Source organism: Pogona vitticeps, chromosome 4, assembly GCF_051106095.1.
Source record: "Pogona vitticeps strain Pit_001003342236 chromosome 4, PviZW2.1, whole genome shotgun sequence".
NCBI lineage: Eukaryota > Metazoa > Chordata > Lepidosauria > Squamata > Agamidae > Pogona > Pogona vitticeps.
Window position 1 is genome coordinate 71,950,161 of NC_135786.1, and position 24,270 is coordinate 71,974,430.

Consider the following 24,270-nt stretch of genomic DNA (forward strand, 5'->3'; position numbering starts at 1 on the left):
ATAAGAAGGAAAAGATAAAACAATTTGCTTATCATCACCTGGTCTTGCGGGAAAGACAAGAGACAGGATGCCCAAGCTCACTTGGTTATTTGTCTCCTTGAGCCTATCTATGCATCCAATTTGGGCTTTTTAAAGAGGGGGTTCACTTGCCCATTTATTCGGATGTGTTTAACTTATCTATGCAATATCACTAGAACATTTTGCCTTGCTTGGGAAATTGGGTTTTTTGGCAATTCAGTTTGTTTCAGTTGTTCATGTCTCTGCCTATTATGGAGGCTTGTACAGCTAGAAATCCCCTGAGATCAGCTGGGAGGTCAAATATGAGAGTGTTCTCTCCAGCACAGAACAAAGGAGAACTACTCACCTGCCTTCTTACCCTGACCTGTAAAGCTAGTCCGTTTCACCAGAAAGCAACAAGTAGTTGCTAAATGAGAAACCCTTCCTCTTGCCCTCTGTTTTGCCAACCAAACGTAAAGCACTCCCCCTCCAACAAGGCTATTAAGAATAAGGTCAGTGTGTGTGATGAGAGGGTGAAACCATATAAATGCACACAGGCTGATGAACAGAAAGGAAAGAACTTCCTGCTCTTTTCCTAAAGAAGGAATAACAATGCATATTTTAATACCAATCTTCAAAATTCAAGACAAATGCAGAACAGAAGCTTTAAAAGCCCATTGTATTGTTTCCTGTTTGGAGGGGGGAAATGTATACCGGGATGGGACATTGCCAAGCACTTGAAAGACAGATATAATACTTAGTAGTCAGCTAGGTTTGGCCTGGAGCCCACAATTTGTGCAGTCTTGTTTTTGAATACCCTTTAGAATAAAGTCCTGTTTAATGAGATACAATAACTTTAAATTAAAGGTGGGCTTTTTGAGAGACATGTTCAAGCAGATGTCTTTCTATATTAACACAAAAGAAGCTTTTAAAAATATACTTATCTATGACTCTTATTTACTTGAACAGAATGTGCTTGAGAATAAGAATGTTTATCATGGGATTTCTTACTTTCATAAAGTTTCTGAAACTCTTGAGGACCTGAACTGACTTCAGTTCTAAAGCAAATTAGTATGACATTTATTTGTCACTAATAGTTAATGAGTTGTTATCCACCTTGATTATGGCAAGCAGGATATAGGTTAACAGGCATTGCACATGTTCAAGCTCTGTGAAATGACAGGAAGACTACAGCATGGCAGAAATAGAAATGTAGGAAAAATGAAGTTTTTAGATATGATGAAGGGAATAAACAATGGACAGGTTAGGCTTGGAATGGTAGCATCTCTTCATCTATGTTTTTGCCCAGGTAAGTCTACAGGTCTTAACACTGAGGCCAGGAACTGCCATGGGCAGCAATCCTGCAGGAAAACAACTTAACTCAGCATTGGCCTGGAGAATTGCCAGATTTTATGACCTTATAAAGACAATCACTCTAAAGACCACTCTCCAAAGTGCTGTACCTAAAAGAGTCAGTAATTGTTAATGGAGTCAATGGTTTCAGTTGTGTTGCTCATCCTAACTAGAATAGACCTATTGAGTCAATTGGTGGATGTTGAGTCAATAGCCATTTAAATCCCATTAGTTTTGTGGCTTTATTCGAGTTGAATTATCGAACTATTTTCAGGCCACTGGCTTTTTCAAGGATAGTAAACTTTCCAGGCTTTGGGACTACAAGCTTCATAATTCATAAACACTAGTCATGCTGTTGAGGGCTCATGGGAAGTATAGCCCAAAGCTCTTGGAAAACACAAGACTGCCTACTCCTGTTCTACAGAATGTTCTTCATTCTGTAGAACAGAATGCAATTGAGTTGTTGCAATTGAGTTTGGGAATGCACATCACTGACTTCCTGATTGTTGGAGGAATCTTCATGGTCTGATGGCAGGAGTCTTTTCCAAGAGGGCTGTACTAGGGAATGTCTCCAATTCCTTCTCAGAGACCCTGCTCATCAAATAGCTCTATTACAAAGACTCTCAGTCTGGGCATGTGACACCCTCACCTACCAGTTGCAGAACCCACAAAACAGAATCAAGCTCACAAGAAACAGACTTGGTGAAAATACACTTTTTATATCAATACGGGTATTATTTTCCTTCCCCATTTTTTAAAAAAAAATCTGTTTTACACATGTAGCATTGTTTACTATGCAATCAGATGTTGGATCTGATTATAACAACACAGGGCACACCAACTTGACATTTTCTTGACCTTTTTGAAATTTTGGTTGTAGAATAACAACTGGACACTGAATTTGTTGTTTATTTATTCAACAAAAAAAAGAATACCTCTGTGCAGAATAGAATGTCAATATGGCCTGGTCCTTCAGACTGACTGATTTGGAAAGGAAAGGAAAGGAGAATGTCAACTGTTCACTTTGAACAGTTTGGAAATAGGCAAACACCTTCCTTTGCTCTATTCTCTAAACAAATTCCAAATTCTAATCATGTGCCTAATCTCTTCCACAAATTTATCTCATGGCACTAATGTAATGTTTAGAAGCCCACAGTCCCATAGGTGGGATTGATTGAGTGGGCCTTTTTCATAGCATCAACACTGGTGGGGTTGTCCCTGGGAAAACAACCAGAAAAATTGGCAGTAGCTGAACATGCTCTAAAACAAGCTGGACATGAAATTCTATTTCAAAATACTGAAATACTGGACAACACCAGCAATCATCACATTAGACTGCACAGGGAAGCCATTGAAATCCACAAATACCAGGAGAACTTCAACAAAAAAGAAGAAAGTTTTAAACTCAACAAAGCTTGGCTCCCAGCACTGAAAAATACAGCGTGCAAAAGGTCAATGAACTCTACCCAGCCACAAGGACCAGTGATCACTACACACAAAAGACCAGCAAACGACACCCATCAATCACAGTGACAGATAATCGCTCCTCCTTATCACAACAATACACCCACAACAAAAACACACTGATCACCATACTCACCCATTTCCTGAAAAGGACAAAAGCTGACCCCCAGCTATAAATACTGAACTCCCAAACAAACTGCACCAGAGCACAGAGTGCTGTCCTCTGAAAATGTCGGCCACAGAGACTGGCAAACGTTAGGAAGAACAACCTTCAGAACATGGCCAAAGAGCCCAAAAAAACCCACAACAACCATTAGATCCCAGCCATGAAAGCCTTTGCGAATAAATTGTTTATGAATTAGACCTTCATTTCAGGACCAGTTCAATGGTTCTCACATGGCCCGTTACCTCACTCAAGCAATGATTTAGAGCATCAATTAACTCATCAGATGAAAATGAGAAGTTAAGGAGAGTATCACCCACATACTGATGACAACTCAGATGATAAGAAGAGTCCAGAGGAATACCATAGGGACTCTATCCCTAGGCAGGACAGTAATAATAATCTCTGGTATGAGCCATCCAAGTAGGATGTAGAACGACCCCCAATTTCAGCTCTGAAGGCCTCTAAGCTGTGTTTGTGCAAATACAGTAAAAGTCCACCTCCACCCCATCGTCTGGACATAATCATATTTGCTTTATTCCCCTCAGCTGTGCAAGGAGAGCGTTTGACTGTGATCATGTCATTAACTTGGGAGGTATTCATGTTCCACACACTGCACACAAGGTCAATAGAAGCACCAGCCATGACATGAAGAAAATTTCCCCAAATCCTTTAATATCCATTGCAATCCATTTGCCTTCTTGAAGTGGATCGATGTAATCAATCCCCCTCCCTTGCAAAGGGAAAAAGTCAGTGGAAGTGTAAATGTCAGAAGGAAATGATTTGATTAAATCAAGGAAAAGGGTCTTAAATCCAAAAAACTTCAGATCACCACTTCCATGTCCACTTGGGAAAAATTGTATCCAGAGTATTTGGCTCAGCAGGACTCCTTGGAAGCCACGTGCCCTGAGCCAGGGTCATATAAGGACAGCTCTATAGCTCCAGTGAAGTCCTGAGCCCCGATGGATTCAGTGGTTTTAGTATTTATGTTGAGATTCTCAAGCACAACAATGAGAGGAGGAGGATCCTCAATATCAAATTCAAGGCTGCTTCTATCAGCTTGGATGGAAAGACTGCTAGGCAATGGGAAGGATGGTGTGTCAGCAGAAGGCTACCCTATCACTGTCTATAGACAATTTGAGATCATGAAGGCAGCACATATGCTATAGTTTCTCCATTGCTAAATCCTCCAGCTTGCCCCAAAGCTTCACTTGTCATGCTTGTAACCTGACTGAGACGACACATGCAGCCCAAAGTGATGACACAAGAGTCACTTGTTCAGAGATTTTCCATTGCCTCTCCTTATTTGATATTTATCATCAAAGTTGATTACCATATTTTTCGCTCCATAAGACGCACCTCTCCATAAGATGCACCAAATTTTTAGGAGAAGAAAACAGGAAAAAATAATCTGTTTTCTTCGCTCCATAAGACGCACAGACTTTCCACCCCCCTGTTTTGTGGGGGGAAAGTGCATCTTATAGTGCAAAAAATACGGTATATTGGTACAGTGCCCCCTTTCTTCTTACAATGCAGACACTTCCTGATAAGGTAAACAGAGGAAGACATTTTACTGAAAAATCTAGGAACATCTTTACCTACTTTGGTTTCTTCAAACTCTCAGGCTTGTAAAAATGCACGTCACTTTACAACGCATTCACTTTAATATCGTGGGTTATTTTGGAGGTGTATCTTTGCTTCTGATTCAGAAATAGCTCAAAAAGGCATTTCATATACCATATGAAAATAAAAACAGTTTTGCATTGAACAGCATTATCTATCATGTCATTGTAGAGAAGTATATTTGTACATATATATGCATATATTGAAAAAAACAATATTCACTTACCTGAGGCAATGCAAATTTGGGAAGCTTACAATTGCAAAGATCAGAAAAAATCTTGCTGGGCAGGAATAAAAAAGCAGAAATACTTTACTCATGGCTTTAAAGCAACGTGGATAATTTATAACAACATCCTTTTCTAATTTAGTTTGCTACTGTGTTTGAAAGCTGCTGGGTCGGCAAGGTAAATTAATAGCTAGCTCTCCCACCAGGCAAACAGAAATAAACCAGCTTCTGGCAATCTTAAAACAGATTTGACTGGTAGCACAGAGCCTTCTGCTGGGCCACAGGAGAATTGTTGAGAGGAAATCTGAGCAACGGAGGGCCAGTTGAGGAACTATTGGCTGCCTTGGTTTTAAACGATCTGGATTCCCAGGGTCCCCAAACAGAACACAAACCTAAGAGTGCAACCCTACAATTATTGAAACTTACTGTACAAATCCTATACCCAGTTATCTGGAGCTGAAACCTACTGGCAAACTAGAACAGAGAAAGATTTTATCTGTGAAATCTCCCATAATAATATAACTATTAGTCTTGAAGGTGCCACAATGTTTTTGTTTTTGTATTGTGTTCTTTTTAAAAAATTTCTCTTGTAATGCTTGCACAGACTTACATGGCTACCTCTTCTAAAACTACAACTATGAAGAGAAGTAACCATTCCTGTACCTGGTGACAAGGCAAAAAAAGAGAGAAAACGTACTGGCTGAAATCCTATTGCATAGCTCCATGTGAGCAATACTGATTATGTTGTCATCATCATCAGCTACTAACTAAAGGCCTCCGTTGGGGATTTCAGGGTGTACATAACTTCATCACATTGTATACAAGTTGCATGCACCCCTAAATCAGCTTTAATCAGTAGCAATTTGCTCCTTGATGATGACTAGAGATGGGGGTATTCATATTGTGGATGCCGCAATTCTTCCAATGGCTCTGCAGATCGCAATCTGCGAGCCACTCTTCAACCTTGCAGTGAGGCTTGTCCTCCCACCTCTTGCCGGAGTGGTGAGCCGATCGCGATCTGCAAAGTCATTGGAAGAATCATGGCATCTGCAGCAGCAGCGGATCAGTGAGTGGACCGTCCGGCCCCATGGGGCTGGACCCTCATTATCGCCACCTGTGTGGGGATATTCATACTCATATATAACTACCCCCCATCTCTAATGATGACAAAGCTGTGAAACAGGCTTTCAGCCACTGTTTCTTGTTTGAAGAAATCTGTTTAGGGATAGTGCAAAACAAACTGATTTCTAAAGTTAGTTATAAAAGCCCCTTGAGCTAAATTTCCTTTTACAGTTCTGCCCCACAGTTATTATGGAGTCTGGCCTATTGAGAAGAAAAAAAAAGTGTTAAGCTCTCTCAAGCAGAATCTTCATCAGAAGATGGTGCATATAACTCAGGTGGAGTCTTTAGGAGATCAACTCAAGGACCTAGTTGGCGGCCTTTGCTCAGACAGGCAGGAGAAGGAACGTGGCCATTCCAGACAGAATCCCTTCCCTTTTGAAAGGAAAAGAGCCTTTGGGGATGAACATGCTCCCGGACTTTGAGGACACTAGCAGCTCAAAGTACAGCTGAGTCTAAGTGAGCAGACGTTCATTTCTCTTGGCTCTTGCTGGGGGCTCATAGCTTTCCTTACTCCTTTGCTCAATAGACCTCCTGCTGACTCAACCCAGGCTGCTTCCTGACTATGGCCCTGCATACATTGAAACCACATTTTAAAAACCAGCAGGCACAATCAATAGAATAAGGAGGCAGTTTAAAAGTCAAACACAAAAAGAGGAACAGCAAATATCTTATGAATCGATGCAGAGCATATGAGATTAAAATCCTGATTGCTCCAACATGTTTCTTATCTATACAATACTGTACTCAACTCTGTATAAATTGCCACATTCAGAGATAAAGCTGAAAAAGAAGCCACTGCTTTTTGCTTCCTGGCAGTCTGTGGCTTAGCACCCACTGCTGAAACAGACGACAGGCACCATGTCAGCCAGCTCATTATGGGAAGTACTCCGGGGAAACTGGAGTTCTGCCAAACAGCTTCTCAGTCTCCCTGATAACCTTTCCCCTTCTTCTCTATTCAAGAAAGACTAACAATACCAACAATTGCAAAAGAAGGCTCAGGCTGCCACAAGGTTTTGTCTGTTTCAAATCCCACCGGCCTTGTGACTAACAAAGATGTTTCTGACGATGCCATGACCTTTGTTGTGATCGATTTCCCTGTTAATCATTAGCAGCCAGATGAACGTCATTTACTGCAAACTGTGTGGCTCACTATTTGCACAGAAGAGGAACACAGACAGGCAAGGTTAGAGATTTAGAAAATCTCTAAAAAATTGGGCATTTTATACTTTGGCATCCAGGACTGAGTTTGAACAGGGGCAGGGGTACACAAACATTTAGGCCCCATTCATGTGTGTCTACCTATCTATACACACACACACACACACACACACACACAAACACACACACACACACACAAACACACACACACACACAAATCAAAACCCATTTCATCCCCATTCATGTGTGTCTACCTATCTACACACACACACACACACACACACACACACACACACACACACACACACACACACACACACACACACACACACACACACACACACACACAAATCAAAACCCATTTCATTCCAGTTCTATGTGCTGTCCATCTTTACTGAGGTTTTTACTGTACATTTCCCACTGCTAGCATCTAGTAAAGCAGTATCTTGAAAGTCAAGAAGCAGCATTCCACTCCTCTACCCACTTGAGCTTTCCAGTTGGCCATGGACAAAGTCGGTGAGGGCCTCCTGACCTCATGCAACACATGGGGAGCTGTTGAGAGGGACATGGAGCCACAGAGGCACAAGCTGTGACTCAGTGCTCAAAGTGCTGGTAAGTCAAAAAAACATCCTATTGCTAAATTAGAGGATATATTTATTATAAGCTAGTAAGTCCAAATATATTCATTTATTTATTTCATTTATCCACAAAATTAAATAGGTACATGTTAAAATGAAATGGCCACCATTACAGCCTGCCACTCCATAACGAGATTCCAAAATTGCAAACAGCTGAATTGGTCCATATCAACAATCGAGGAGGAGGTCTTTTGTTACATTAATAGCTTTTAATTGCTTATTCTCAATATTCCAAACCACCCACAAAGACTGCATTACAACAAGTAGAGTGGGTAACAGTAGTTCACTCCTAGCTATCTTTGAGATACCTGGTAAGGTCAGAGGGAACAGAGAAAGCTGAGGGAGGCATGGCTGATAACCCTGGTTTCACTACACTGCAGGTTCCACTTGAAACAGGTCTTCTGACAAACAAGAACTTTAATGAAGCATTTGTGGGATTTTTTACACCTGTGTCATGCTGGCTTACCTGCTATGGATATGATAAAATAAATATGAACATTGAACTTTCTCAATAGTTTGCGGATTAAGCTCTCCCCTCCCCCATTTAAAATTATTACAGTATTTGAAACCACTTTTAGAAATGGAAACACAAAGACATACTGCTGGGTCTTAACAGAGCTATCAAACAGGATTATAAAGATAGCAACTAATGGAAGTTTTAAAAGCTTCCACCACTGCTAATGCTTCAGACAGACACAGCTGTTGAGTCTATCATTTGTTTTAGGAGTTTTCTGATAAAACTATTCTGTGTTTGATAAATTGGCTGCAAGGTGAACATCCTCATGGAGATAAGACTGTTTGGAACTGAGGGAAGAGCCCTAATTGCCGGACAGTTGTTTCATTAATGGGTCTGACATCCTTTTCCTCCAGCAGGGTAATTTCAAAAGGAGACAGATAATGTTCCTGCTAATCAAGATATCACAACAGGAAATCTCCCCTTATTTCTCAGTGTCTCATGGATAAGCTATAACAGTCATACATATGCATGTTATTCAGTTTCTACACAATTGTGTTTACAAAGGAGAGAAAAATGGTACCTCATTGAACATATATTCATTTTAATTACAGGACCCCACTGAGACAGAAATTCTGAATTTCCTAGTTACAGATCCATACATGGAGAAAAGAGTAATTATCCATTAACTTTGCCCACACCACACAACTCTAAATTTTGCAAACTATTACAGATACACAGGGATGGCTAGTGAACCAGAACAGAAGACCTCTTGCCCCTGATTTTAACACTGCTCCCTTGCTCAAGTAATATGTGATCTATGTAGACACAGAATACTGTATTTGTTTTCGAACTGGTACTAACACAGGAGGCCTAAAATGGTCCAACAGCAGTGATCAAATTAAGCTGTAACTGTCAAAAATATGTTCTCAATATTCTTAAGACTTATAAAAGAGGTATCTCACAGGTGTCTTGATTCTGTCTCACAGCATCTTATCAGTTCTGCTGGAAATGTTGGATTATGCTCAGAATTGTGATGAAATTGTAAAAAGAAAAAGGTAATGAATTACTGTATATATTGATAAAGTAAAGGTAAAGGTTCCCCTTGACAATTTTTGTCCAGTCGTGTTCGACTCTGGGGGGCGGTGCTCATCCCCGTTTCCAAGCCATAGAGCCAGCATTTTGTCCGAAGACAATCTTCCGTGGTCACATGGCCAGTGCGACTTAGACACAGAATGCTGTTACCTTCCCACCGAGGCGGTCCCTATTTATCTACTTGCATTTGCATGCTTTCAAACCGCTAGGTTGGCGGGAGCTGGGACAAGCGACGGGCGCTCACTCCATCGCATGGATTCGATCTTACGACTGCTTGTCTTTTGACCCTGCAGCACAGGCTTCTGTGGTTTAGCCCGCAGAGCCACCATGTCCCTTGTATATATTGATAGCAACAATTAAATAGGTGTGTGTGTCTTTATTTGTATCAGACCATTGCACAATTCAACATTAGGGATGCATACAAAATTTAGGCAAAATCAAAAATTGAATTAAAATGTCAGACAATCAGAAGTGATCAGAGCTTGAGGTGTGTGCAGAAACCTTTCCTTGACTTCAGCCGTTGTGTGGGTGGGTGGGAGGTTGGCATCCATGAAGCGGACGGGTTCGGTGCTGTTCCAGTGCAATGCTTCTGGAAGTGAAGTATTTGCCAGCTGCACACCATTGTCCAATGGATGCTGAGTTTGTTCATAATGCTTTTCCACTCTTCCATGCCCCCGAAATGGTGGGTAACTACAAATAAGCAGTTTCCCCCAAGCTTCAGATGGTGGCATTTTAAAAAGGTACCACGTGATAGCAATGCAACCCTAGTCAGGAACAGAGTGGTGTACTTCTTCTGTATGAAGTAGATTTTGATCCACAAAAGCTCCCACTGAAATAAATCTATTAGTCTTTTAAGTGCCACAATATTTTGCTTTCTTTCCCCCCGTTCTGTTTCAACTTACCAAAATGCTAATCAATAGCAATGTATTCTGTCACATTCAACCTATGAAAGAATGGGCAGAAAGTACTCTTATGATTTTAAATGTTTTATTTGTAACGTTATTACATGGTGTGTTACAGAAATTAATGGAAAATTTCTAAAAATTTGTTGTTGCTGTTGTTTTCTGTTGAATGCATTATAAGGGAAGAAAAAAAGATGCTCAACATATATTAACAAATGGTTTTCCTCTGAGGTAAAGTTAAAGTGGAGCTAGAAATGTACTGCAAAACAGTCATTTTAATCTTTATCTTTTTTATTAAAAAAATATGTGTCGGAATGCAGAAATCAAAACAAACTGAAGTAGAGAGTAAACATCTTTGCAAAGAAGGTGCCCAGTACATTATTTGATCATAGGTTTCATTGGACAATTGAATGACTACGATCTATCAAAATAGTTTTATGACATGATAGGAATTGAGAGACTACTGGAGACAGTACAGGATGGTGGGTGGGTGGGATTCCCTGGTTTAAAATTTAAAGTGACAAATTTAGTGCTAGCGAAGAATGGGGAGGGAAAGGCTTCCCAGCTTCCCTGGACCTATTACTTATCTACAAAACTGGTACAGTGCAGGATACCATAGTCTCTTACTTCTAGGCAATGGGGGGGAGGGATCATCTAAAGGGTAGGGTTAGGGTAGCTATGGAGTCTCATTGCAGAAAGCAGTCAGTGTTTAACCCAAGCAAATGTCCTTGCGAATTCTGATTTTGAAATCCCAAATTTTTGTTCTTTATAATTCTTGATCGTACTGTTTAGACAGACTTTTCCACATCCTGGGTAAGTCCTACAGAGCCTTATAACTATGGGTTTCTTTAATGAACCCATTCAACTGTGATTCCAATGCCTTGTTACGAAACCAAAAAGCTAGTGACCGCACTATACTAGAAAAGTTTATGAATTAAGAATCAGGATAAAAATGGTAAAGAGGTAAGAACACAGGCTTTCTTATTCTTCGAATGTTTTTTTTTTTTAAAATGAGAATGCCCTGTGGAATGTTCCTGGTCAGTCTAAAAACCTACCATCTAAATCATTTTAAATCATATGGGGAAGATTAGGTTTGGATCTTTCTTTTGATGTGAGGTTGCCACAGAGACCTTGACAATTACCAGAAAGAAGTTGTGATGGAAACAGTGCATTACGTCTCGCTGCTGCACTTGTAATAGTTCCTATCCTCACTGAGGGCATCCTTCCCATGAATAAAACATATTTTTGTACCTGCTTCAAAATGACAGGCTAGAATTATGAAGTTTGCTTGTTTACACCATCGGATCACCATCTCATGTTAGCTATTTTGTAAAAAGCTTTATCTAAACCATTCAAATATATGGAAATATACAATTCCAGACCTACACAAATCATTGGAAAATACACAGGAAACTTTGTGTTTTAATTTAAAAACAAAAAACTGCATAATCTTTAAAACAACTGGTCATTTGAGTTCATTAACTATTTTTAGTGCTAAACCGCTATAATTCAATATATTGTAATCTGCATAGGAACATCAGGAAAACACCTTTGAGCTGTATAACAATTCTCTGTAGGGCAAAAATATATAGATTTTTATGCAAATCATGTGCTAAGCATAGGAACCAAACACTGCATTTTTCTTACATAAAGGTTAAAAAAAACAGAGTTTTAAAAAAGTTGTTTCCTTTTTTGTGTGTAAACAGTTTGTTTTTGTTCTGAATTATGAAATTATTATGAAATATGATTTGTTTCCCCTTAGAAATGTAGAGCATATAGCCATATTCATGGGTAAAAGCAAGGTCATAATACCAATGTGTTCCTCACCAACTTTACTAGCTGCTGATAACCTTTTTGCTACTGGCAAATGCATTTAACCTTCAGCCCATGGGGGGGGGGGGGAAACGTGATGCAAGAAACACAAAATGGGGATTTCTGCGTTTCCAGAGTACTGCTACCTTCTCTACAGTGTCATGGCATTATGAAAAGAATTCTCGTAACATCTATATTTACAAAAAAAAACAAACTGGCAAATTCCATTCAAACTCCTTAAAGCCATTTCCCCTTAAACATTTAAAGAGTTTAACAGTAAGATTTTTTTAAATTTCAAGTTATAAAATAAAAATCCCATTTGAATTTTTCTGATGTACAAAAAGTGGTAAAGATGAACAATTTGATCACAGAATAAGTTCATTATTTCAAAATTCATGCCATTCTCCATCCTGTTCATAAAGTTCGTTCCAATCAAATCCAGAAGGATACTGAAGTATTTGGCAAACATTTTCTCTCTCTTCAAAAATGGCACACAAAGAAGAAACACACTTGTCTGCATAGCATTACAGCAGCAAGATATCAAAGAAATAAAAAATATTCCTTTACTGGTCTTTGTTTCAAGAGTTCCCTAGGAAATGACACATTGTTTGTCTTTTTCCCCCATCAAAAGATCTGATGTCCTTTTATCCCCACAGCGGGAGTATTAAAAAAAGAAAAGCAGCATTTCATCTCTTTGATGTACTGGAAATTAAAAGGTCCATTTGGCAACATTTTCCAATCAAGATGGATAATCAGCAGAATGCCATTCCATGGTTTCAAGTTAAGAATTATTGTCACAGGAGGCATTTTGCTGCTAGAGTCTGTCATCAATTTTTAAGGAAAAGAAAAAAGAAAAGAAAAAAGAAACACTTTCCCCCTTTCATATATGCTATAATGGAGTGGTTTAAAGGGGGGGGGGAATACAACAAGATTAGTCTGTGATGGTGTTTTTAAAGTCACCATATAATCAAAATGTGCATCCACATAACTCTACAGCTGTTGACATAATGGGGTGTTTGCCTTCTCAGTGTTCTCTAGGTCACTGAAGAAATAGTTATGATCTAGGAGATTTGAATTGCCTACTTTCATTATGCAGTGCTTTAGTAATGGCAAGGCTGACGAGGAGGAAAAAAAATATGCTCTGATTGTTGAAACTTGTAAGAGGTCAATGGTTTTGCTTGGACAGAAAGTTTTTTTCTTTGTTTTTTTAAAAAAGTAATGTTCTGCCATAGAAAATTGCCACTGGTTGCCAAAAAGTCTTGTTTGCTGAACTAGTCCAGTGAAGTAATTATTTTTGATCAGATGGAATTAAAAAAAAAGAAAACATGGGAGCCAAAGGCCTGTCAAGGCTGTAGTTTTCCTTTTAAGTCCTGAAGCACCACAAGCGTGTGGGTCAACGCTATTTCTTAGGTCTGTTGATCTGGGCATAGAGCGGTTCTCTCTCCTGGGGACAATGGAAAGAAAAATGAATAGAAATATTCATTTGTACATGAACAGCTGATCCAATGAAAGAAGCCAAATTAGGATAAAAATGCTAAAGAACTAGCATTTTTATTTTATTATATTTGCGGACAACACTGTAATTCAAAATAGCGATTTTCAGTCTCACACTACAGGTATTTGTTACAAACAGAGTTGCTAATCAAGCTGAACTAACTGGAATGGAATGAAAGAGAATTCATAAAACTCTTACAGTAGGAGAGAAATCAGAGGAACTTAACATTGCAATTAAGGATTTTAAACTTGTGGAACAGAACAACTCATCTGCCTATTAAAAAATACTCTAAATTTTGACAGCATCCCCCCCTAAAATTAAGACAAATATACATTTGCACATTTTTCTGCTGACATCATCTTGCTCTTACGTTCCAAATTAATTAGGCTTACATCAAAGAAATAATTCATTAGAAGGATGTCCAAACATGTAGGAGAAAACGAAGATGGTGGTGACCCATCATTAAGACCAATTCACCGCATATCACTGATATATTCCATAACACAGGATCAAAATCACAGGAAACATTAATTTGGTTATGACAAACTTCCCTTCAGAATAATCAGGGAACAAAACACACTACAAATGACTATATAAACAATGTGAAAAAATTGTTCTCAAGAGAATGAAGGCACAAATTTTGAGTTAATGTGTATTTCTATAAATTGTCATAGCATGTTGAAATAAAGATTTGCCACACAATGACCTCTTGATGTCAATGAACTCTTAGGTGTCCTGAGTTGCAATGTTTGGACTCTGTTTACAGGGGTCTACTAATATACATGGTTACAACTTTTTGACATTTTGGCTGTTCTTAATATGATTTCATAATACTGCCGGCTTCATGAAAAGATCTCTGTACATCCCATGCATACACACAGATCATTTGCTTCTTTTCTTTTTTTTACTGCTTGAGAATATTTTCTGATGTATATTGTACAACATATCCAAAGACTTTTTGTGGTGCACAGAACTGTATTGTGAAGTCTTACTTCACAGGCATTAATCCTGAAACCTGATGCAGGGATATATACATTTTAACTCATTATTAAAATTTATATACCCCTTTTAGGAGGGGGATAAGCAAAGCCCATCACATTTTATTTCTATCAGTCTATGACAAGCAGAGACACATGGAATCTCAGGATTTTACGTCTGGGCCCATTGCACAATGCAGTAAACATTAAGTGCATCAAAGTGCTTCTTCCAGACTTTCCATGCCAATTCTCTCTCTCAAGTATTTTCTCCTTACAGACTGTCCTTCACCATGGACCACAGGCAATTTCAGTTTTACATGATCTGGAATGTGAAAGAAAGAGGACTTGGGCTCAAGGATTCTTTAATCCTGTTGGAATCTCCCACTCTGCTTGGGCAGGGGCAATCTCTATTTTGGCTCTGGGACAAAACTCTGGAGATTCCAGAAAGAATCAAGGAAACTCTTCTCCATGCAATCATTTCAGAGATTTATCTTTAGCAGTGATTGGGAAATGCCCCAAACTTTGGATCTGAGATGAATAAAGTAAATACATTTAAAATTATCTAGTAGGAACAATGCCTGAGAAGGAAGAAATATGAACAGGAGTCTGACCAAAGAGAAGCCCTTCTTATATTTAAATGCATGAACAGCAAGATGAAGTTCTCCACCACGCCAGTCCTCATATTTTGCTTGATGCAAGACCAGGCAATGAAAGATTTCAGTTTGCCAAAAAGCAAACATTTTGGACCAATCTATTCATTAATTTTACAAAATAGGACATGCAAAAACTTTTCTCCTAATGACCCTGGTCAAATAGTCCAAAGGATTAACTGCATCTTTTACATGCAAAAAAGGATGCTTCTAATAGTTTTTACAGGAAATGAATCTCCTAACAAATTCTTTCTTCTTCAGATCATATTTCCAGGTATGTGTTTTTTTTTTTACTATAAGCTTTTTACTAAGGCATCAGCCTGAAAATGATGATAAATACTCTTTATCCAGCTTAGCTTTCAAAACTAATAAGGATATTTGCTCCCATTATTATTCTGAGGAAATGCAACCATTTTGGACCTTCTCTCCAACTTGAATGTATCTTGCATCCATTATTCTTGTCCCTCTATTATCTATTAACTGGAAGGAGGTACGTATTATTTGGCAAAGAGAAATGGAAAAGACATGTGATGGGCAGAATTTTCCCTGATGATATATAGAAGGCTGCATAAAAGATGCATTATGAACTTACAGTAAAGCTGCAATACTCCCAGGGCTTTTTTGACCTCTCTGCTCTTACACAGATTTTTGGCAGAGCATTCTCCTTCTGGATGGCTGAACAGAAAGTAGAATCTCAGCTGATGCATTTCAGAAAATAAGTCTTCTGCTTTTTGATCATCCAGCCAGAAGGAAAGTTCTGCGTTGATACTCTGCTGCAGAGAAAGAAGGTCAAGGATACCCATGAGACTTACACCTCCATCTAGCTAGTATTGTATCTTTTACACTGCATGGGTCTGTAAAGAGCTTGATTCAATAGAGTAGCAGCTCAGAGCACCCAGAAAGAGCCTGGCAGCCATTTTGTGGTTTTCCCCCGCTCCTCTCCCCGCCTAACAGCTGATCGGCTGGCTCTGAGCAAGCTTCCGGAGGCTTGCTCAGCACCTAAAAAGCCTGCCTGAGTGCCTTTGTGCTGAAAAAATCAGCACAACATGCTTTAAAACATTATTTAAAATTGGCTTTGTTTTAAAAAAAAAGAGTTCTAAAGTGCTGCCTTTAGTGTTCCCTGCCTTCCCTGAATCTCAGGGGAAAAAAGAAAGAAAATATCCCCCTCTAGTGGCAGAAGGCAGAATAGCAGCTTCCCATTAGTTTCTATGGACAGAAAAGAGCAGATACGGATTAAATGGTTTTCAATGCATTCCTATGGGAAATGCAGATTCGACTTAAGAACTTTTCGACTTGAGAACCACCTTCCAATACGGATTAAGTTCTTAAGTCGAGACCCCACTGTATAGAGGTACTTTATGTACTTACATAGATAGTTCTCATGCTTCAAAACTCCTTCATATCAAGTAATGTTGAGTAACAAATTCCTAATTGTCACTTGCTTGAACATTCCTTCTTTACAACAAATTCTGGAAAAAGGTAGTTAAGCTAGTAAAAGTGGAAGGCAGTAGAAAAAGAGGAAAATCTAATGCAAGATAGATTGACTCAACAAAGGAAGTGGTAGCCTTGAGTTTGCAAGAACTGAGCATGCCTGTTAAAGGCAGGATCTTTTGGAGGTCACTAACTTATAAGGTGCCACAAATCTGAAGTGGCTTGATGGCACATAACGACAATAATCTGAGTCACATTTATATCACATAATGCAGGATATGGCTTTTTATAAACAACTCAAGTAGCAGCTTGAGTGGCGATGGGTATCTCATCTCAAAATTTCAAGGAGACACCACCTGGCTTGGTCCATGAGCCATCAAGAAGCAAATCTATACTACTGGATTTAGCAGTGTTTTCATTTGCATATTTAAATGCCATATATTATTTCAGGAGAGCTAGCATGGATAGAGTAATGAACTAAGACTCAGGAGATCTGGTTTCAAATTCCCACCTAGCTATGAAAAACCTGGAGTGTGTCTACCAATAGTGAAACTAATTTTTTCTTCTGGATATCTCATGGTTTGGGTCTCTGGCTATGGAATCAGAAGTGAGAGTTTGGTTTCCCACTGTACCTCCTGCAAGTAGAAGAAGCCTGCGTGGCCTTGGGCAAGCTAAAGTCCCAGAACAACCCTGGAAGAAGGGAATGGTAAACAACTTCTGAGTACTCTCCACTTGGAAACCCCTGAAAATAGGTCACAATTGACTTGATGGCACATCATTAATAGTTTCCCTTAGTCTAAAAGTTTTGTCCTGCAGGTGGCAGCCTTTAAGCAAGAGCTCATGTGAAAGTGTCAAAGGTCCCACAGTGCTTCCAGCTGCTATCTCCTGTGGGATCAACCCCCTTTATATAAATGATTCTAATGGGCACTATCGAAAATCTATTTGGAGAGCTCTCTTGGTCAAAAATCTTATTGCAAATTTATAGATAAGGAAATAAAACATGGCTATATTTCAAGCCAATGCTACTCTTCCTCAGCTACTACTAGAAACATGTTGTCCAAGCTTCAGAAGAAATAAACAAAACTATTGTCAAGAAATGTAAACCTTGTTGCTCGCTCCATTTGTTTTGTGTTCCTCAAATCTACATTCTCTCATCTAGACAAAACTGAAAAGTCTACAATGCTGTATTAAAATAACTTCACACAGTTCTGTGGTTTTATTGCATGCTTTAATACAGCTCTCCTGGGTTTTAGTTTAAAAACCAAAGTAAGGCAAAGATTTCACTTATCAGTAGATTGCAGATTTGACTACTAAGAGAGTGGCTGTCATTTCTTTAAAGGTTAGTTGTGAGATCCAAGCATGAAAGCTTCAATTTGAGATTGCAGGTAGAGGAGAAAAGTAACACATCTCTGGATATAGCAACTGATAAGGCGCCCAGTTATTCAAATACAAAGACTTTAAGATACTGTTGAAAAGAAGTGCTTAACAACAGAGGAAGTAAAATGACATTAAGGAATATCAGGTGGGAGCGCATATATATAGGGACAGCATAAACCACATCATTCTAAGCACAGACAGAAAAGATAACGAAAGGAATAGATTGACTTTCAAATCCATCACTGAGTACCACAGAATACAGTGCTCATGCTCAGTCTATTGTATTCCTTTCACAATTCTAAAAGCCTCTATAAGTATGAAAACTAACCTGTCTCTCTTTCATAACTGAAATAAGGTAATTATAATCAATAAAGTATAACCATAGATATTAGGCTTGAAGTCAAAATCTGAACCATTGCTTTGCTCATTCTTTGTGAGGAAGGAATAGAGATTTATCCCCTCAAATTAATGCTGAAGTATTGAGGAGTAAGAAGAGACATATTCCAATTATTTGTTGTCTGAACATAGCTGTTCTTCAGTTAGAGTGTTTGTGAGGCAAACACAGAACAATAAAATTAAATGGAGGGGGGGACAGCTGCTAATTCTTAAGTTTCATGTTATTGTAAAGCTTATATGATAAAATGAAAGCCAGGATTAGAGTTCCTTCTGTGAGTGGCTCCAGAGGTTCTTCCTGGAGTAAAGGCTGAGAAGGGTTGTTGTTGTTGTTGTTGTTGTTGTTGTTTGGCCTATCCCTCTCTCCCCAGTAGAGCCCCCATGACATACTATTCTGGAGGATCCCCAATGCTATAGAGCAGCTGTTTTATGGAGCTCATGAGATTACTGGGGTTAAGGAAAGGAGAATGTTACAGAATTACTTCCGACAACCTTCAGTGGAAGCAACCTGACTTAGTTTCAGTCCTGGACGTGAAAAGATCAGAAGTTTGAAAAGTAACGTTTTGAAGTATAATCATCAAAACCCCTCAATTTTAATTACTTCTTGAAGGTACTACCTAAAAGGAAATTTTTTTGCAAGCTCTGAGAAATGCAGGAAGGGGGTAAAATTGTGTGAAAAGATTAAGAAGCAAAGGACTTTATTAGTGTGTCTCAAAAAAAATAATACAAAAGGACAGGGAGAATATGGCACACATGCAGTTTAAAATAGAAATCAGTTATTCCTTTGGCACGTCCTTTCATCTGCACCTTCGTAACCATTAATAAAAACAAAGCAAAGAAGAATCACAGCATTCAAACTTACTTTTTGAAAATATCATAACTTGTTTTAAAATGGAAAGGAAACTCTCTTCTAGTTGCAATCAAGGTCAGAATCAAAGATGGGAAAATAATGTTTCTGACATGATGTCTTCTCTTAGATTGCATGACTGCAGGAGAGGAACAGGTGTCTAAGTTTGCGAATGTTCAGGTATTTCAGTAAAATAGGCAAAGGGGGCAACTTAAAGCCACTGGTATATGAATCATGGAGAAAGACCTCCAAGTAGTCAACCTAGTTGAATATTTACGACTACCTAAAACTAGGAAAGAAGTGATTTGCTGATGGCGGTGCTGGGACTGGCTAAGCAAACCATGTGGGGCTGCGTCGGCTTCGGTGATGGCAGCAGTTTCAAGTGTGGGGAGAAAGGGGGTTGAACCCATGTGAAAGGAATAATGGGGCAGGAAGGCAGGTGCAATCAAGTATTTGGTGTTGGTGGAGAACATTAGCAAAAAGTGCACATTCGTAGAAGCCAGGGAGCCACTGTGCATTAATCACTAAAAATAAATCCACAATTTTTATTAATTTGCTTCAGATGTTCCATACACAGAGAGAAGAGCAATAAATCACATAGTGCTCAAAGTATTTCAAATCACAATGAAGTGTAACAAGGGAAACATTTTTTTCATATGGCAGCACTGGAATAGATTGAGATGAGATGGGGATGTTCAACAATCATAAGCACTGTAGCATCACAATCTTTTTGACAAAACACATATGCCAGAATAAAAATAGCCATAGTTTCATAAAACATTGATCGACATCCACAACATGCAGCGTGCACAGTTAATGATTAAAGCAATTGTGTTGCCTTAACATTTTGTCATGGAATGAGCATGTCTATATATCTAAATATTATAGATATATAGATTTTATAGATATATATATGAGAGAATGATAGGGGCTGACATATGAAGTAACAATCCACACTATTTTTGTATTTTATTAAACCTTTCAATAATCAGTTTTTGAACTGACCACTGATGGAGGCACAACATGAGAAGGCATGTCTTAATTTCTTCATTATACGTAATTAATTCCCTTAGAAAAGACAGGTAGCAATGTTATTTCACCCCAGAAGGTCCTGCCACTTTGTAGTTCATATCAAAAATAGAATAAATGTTTACATACACTCATATCTGAAAACTAGTATCAGAAATTGGAAAGTGGCAAGAACAAAGTTATTATTTTTCTGGTGAATGCTGATTTCACAGTGTATTCACTGTTCTGATATCTTCCTTAGGACTGCATTGTTATTTCAAAACAAGCCTGTATTTTGACAATACAGTGTGAGGAATAGTGAAGTGAGAATATGAAACAGTATATTGCATCAATGTAAATGAAGGCAGGCAATGGTGAAAATGAATAGCTCAAAAGTGTGAGAGAGAAAAGGACAGATACCTACCCCAACCTGCGCTATCTAGCTATCGCCCTGCGGACTTACAGTATCACCAATGGTCTCGCCAAATGGATCACTGTTGGATGAGGCCTGAGATCCATCAGGCTAGAATACAAGAACATAACACCTTTTTTTTCTCAACAACAGAAATAAAAGCAAAATCAGAAGTTATTTTCATGCTATGAATGCATTTCATCATGGATGCTTACTGCAGATGAAAACAGAAAGGTGGGACAAATATCATATTGCCCCTCACAAAAGTGCTTTTAGAATGTAAAATTCCATGGATTTGAGAATGGACTACTGGATGAATCCTGGGACAGCCATTTTCTATCCCACTTCTGTCCTCTAGGAATAGGGTTGTGATGCAGAACTGGCCTCCATTGCTACACCAGCAATGGGGGAAGACTAGTTGCACTAGAAGAAAATCCCTAAAATGCATGGCAACCTCATAGTCAAGGTATCCCCTTTGTCAACTTTTTAGTATTCATCTACTTGTTCATTGCTGATTATTCTACTATTCGGGGATACTTTTCCCCTGGTCTACATCATGACACATGCAACTACTGAGGGCCCAACTCTATTTCGTTTTGGAGTGTTGCCAACAGTATGTGACATTATAATACAGATGAATGACTTGTGTGTGGCTTCTGTTTTATACCTGGCTGCCAAGTAGTCCCTGTTTGTGGTGAGCCATTTATGTAAAGCATTTGTCATGCCTACTTGCTATTTTTGTGAAGCCACTTGCATGATGCAGTTGTTGTGGCCAGTATCTGTATTGCAACACAGATAGTAGCCATAACATACATGTATTCCAGCCAAATATGAGGTTGCAGAAATGTGTGGAGCACTCTGGATCTGTGAATGAGACCCAACAATAAGCCCACATCATATGGTCATGAGAACCCTGGAACTAACTTGCCACACAGCTTGAGATGATTCTGCTGTTTCCTTTGTCAGTAAGGCAGACAGGAAGCCAGGCTGCTGCCATAGTTTTCTTCAGTTCTGTTATTCAGCTTATCAAACGGACTCCACAGCACTACATTTCTTCAACCACCCCAAGCCAGCACTCTTGTAGGTGTTGCTGTTATGACACTGATCAGTATATGAATTTCTTTTCATGGCACTCCATCTGATGATGCTTAAGATTTGCTTGTAAACATTGTAAATGTAAGCTGAGAGAGGTACTGGGGGAGGAGCCAACAAGAGTAATATGTCAGTTCCTCCACGCCCTCCACTCCTCTGTCTTATGTTGAAAACTGTTTGAGTATTGACAATGCCCTGTCAGACGGCAAGAAAGTCTCTCAGTGGAAACAAGGTACTCATCTTCTCTGCCCTTTCCTCTCCCTTTGTGTTACTGCATAATGGCTTGTCTTAGAGAAAGAAGAGAGAGTAACAGGCACAAAGGATTTCTCACTGCCATGCATGAATCCCACAGCTTTCCTGCAGTGCTTTCTTTCTTTTTTCTTTTTAGCTTAAGGTAAGGGAACTGGTGGCAGGGAGGCCTGGCTAGTGCCATGGCTTCAGATGTGAAGAGGGCTTAGAAGGGTGCAGTATGTCACTCATGGGACTTAGGAATTTGGGACAATGGGTCCCTTCTAGCCCTCTGATTGCTAACAGCCCTCCAGGGATCCAGACAAGATATTTCCTAGCTCTACCTAGAGATCTCTGGCATTCTCAGGTAGTCCCTCTAATAAGAACCATTCAGGTCCTGAAACCTGATGAGATCAGGTGTATTCAGGTGGTATCATAACAAAAAATATGGCCAGATTCTTGAAATTTATATATCTGCGCAGGTATTTGAGCTGAAGGATTGCATTTTGAGCTCTCAGTCTCTATGCACACTATTTCACACCACTTCAAACCAACTGTGCATTTTCTGCCGCTAATGTCTTCCTAAAACTCTAAGGTAGAGCTACATATTTAAAGATGCTCCAATGTTATCATCATAACTCCTTTAAGTATCTCTCACTGTTCTGTTATTTGTAATCTACTTCATAACTGCTCCTTCTGAATTCTGTCTTAAAGAGTTTTGGCAGGAGAAGACATTTAAGAGCAAATGGACCAAGAGGGAACAATTCAGTAAAAATTTGTAACAAGAATTGAAACTAAAATAAGTTATGTAAGCTGACATGTAGATACAAACTTTAATTAACCGGCACAGTATTTTAACTAACTTTAACATTCCAACATTACACACAAGAGTGGTGATAGAGAAACTGCTCTCTGTAATTTTACATCAGTTGTGAGCAGTAAAGAAGAAATACAAGGGTTTATGGTAGGGAGGACTAGGTTGTTTATCTTGCTTTCCATATCATGAAATGGTGCCACACGCTACTGAAGGAGAAAGGTGAGGATACAATAACTTTATATCTCAAGTCCGTCCTTCCGTCCTTCCTTCCTTACTTCCGCACAAGCGCACTCCATTGTACAAGCAAGCCTTTTAAATCCCTGAAACCAATGTTAAGTATCAGAGGATCTGGAAACTCTCTTCTATATCAGGAACTGGGAACCTCTGTTCTATGGGCCAGATACAGCCCACTAACATTTGGGCTACCAACAACAGCAACTGCTGTTGTCAATGACCTTTCAATGGAGATAAGATATATAAATGCAACTGAAATTTAAGAGCCAACATAGAACTGAGGTGTGATTACTTCTTAGTAGAAATCCTGCCCCTTCCATCTTTGCTTTGGCTTGGCTTCATTCATTCCATCCTTGGCCCCATTCTTTGTCCTTTGCTCCAGCCACTGCTGGAATATGTTCTAGAACTAGAATTTGTCCCAGAAAGACTATCCACTCTTGCCCTTTACCTCTTGCAAACTGGTGCTGTTAAAACTGCTTTTAAACTGATGTACAGAAATTTTTCTGTAGTTCTAAACTTTTATCTCATGAGACTTTCCTTTGGAATATGTGTACTGTACTGTGTTAATGCTAATGCTGAAATGAAAAACGAGGACATCACATCGTTGCGCCAGTGATGAGGTCATGATTGAGAGTGGTGCCCTTACCGCTTCCTGTTCTTCGCTTTTGCTTGGACTCTCAAAGCCCTCTTCAAATAGGTCGTCTGCTGCAGGATCACTGGTATGAGATGCTGAGGATTTAGATGGAGAACTTTGTCTAGGAGCAGGAGTTGGAGCTAAAGAAAGATAACAGTAAGAATCTGCCTTAGTGGAGTTGTTGAAATCTACATATCAAATGAGAACCTATTTTAGGTGCAATGTGGATAGGCCGTGAGGCTGATACCACTTTGTGAAAACGTATCCCCCTCCCCCACTGACCCCAAGAGATGAACAGCATGGAGGTCTGGCAAGTTGATCCTAGTTAAAATTCCTCTTAGCATCATTTCTGGGAACCCTTCAGCTTGATAAGTTTTAGGAGAGGCAGCTGTGTTAGTCTGTGCTAACATATCAGGCAAAGACACAAGAAAAATAATGGAAAAAAAACCAAGACAACAACATTGTGGCACTTTAAAGACTAACTGCTATATTTTAATGTGAGCTTTTGTGGATAGTCACTTGCTCAGACATAAGAATGGAACTGCATGGCAAATATTTGTACATTGTCCCAAACCAGACACCGTTTTTTGGGCACACGTTATTGACCTGGTAATGACCTTTAAGACCCCTGTTGATACTCAGTTCCTTTCCCCTCAGTATGACAATTC

General features: G+C 39.2%; 2 protein-coding genes and 1 long non-coding RNA gene across 22 annotated transcripts in view; 1 reads left to right on the forward strand and 2 right to left on the reverse strand.

Annotated features, from left to right (window-relative positions):
- The window catches only part of C8B (complement C8 beta chain), a 35,906-nt gene extending 28,660 nt beyond the window's left edge, over positions 1–7,246 (reverse strand). Inside the window, exon 1 of the mRNA XM_020789857.3 lies at positions 4,827–7,246. Coding sequence (XP_020645516.3) covers positions 4,827–4,918 — 92 coding nt within the window. The 5' untranslated portion in view covers positions 4,919–7,246. The remainder of the gene's footprint in view (positions 1–4,826) is intronic.
- A 127-nt stretch (positions 7,247–7,373) lies between these two features.
- The window catches only part of LOC140706648 (uncharacterized), a 74,208-nt gene continuing 57,311 nt past the window's right edge, over positions 7,374–24,270 (forward strand). The window contains exon 1 of the long non-coding RNA XR_012086420.2: positions 7,374–7,718. This is a non-coding gene — a long non-coding RNA (uncharacterized LOC140706648). The remainder of the gene's footprint in view (positions 7,719–24,270) is intronic.
- The window catches only part of DAB1 (DAB adaptor protein 1), a 790,680-nt gene continuing 776,673 nt past the window's right edge, over positions 10,264–24,270 (reverse strand). For 18 of the 20 annotated variants that reach the window (XM_078392919.1, XM_078392917.1, XM_020789863.3 and 15 more), the window contains 3 exons: positions 23,615–23,742; positions 20,610–20,708; positions 10,264–13,451 (listed from right to left, as the gene is read on the reverse strand). In XM_078392919.1, coding sequence (XP_078249045.1) covers positions 20,625–20,708; positions 23,615–23,742 — 212 coding nt within the window. In that variant the 3' untranslated portion in view covers positions 10,264–13,451; positions 20,610–20,624. The remainder of the gene's footprint in view (positions 13,452–20,609; positions 20,709–23,614; positions 23,743–24,270) is intronic. The other 2 variants (XM_078392920.1, XM_072997679.2) reach the window with 1 other exon arrangement.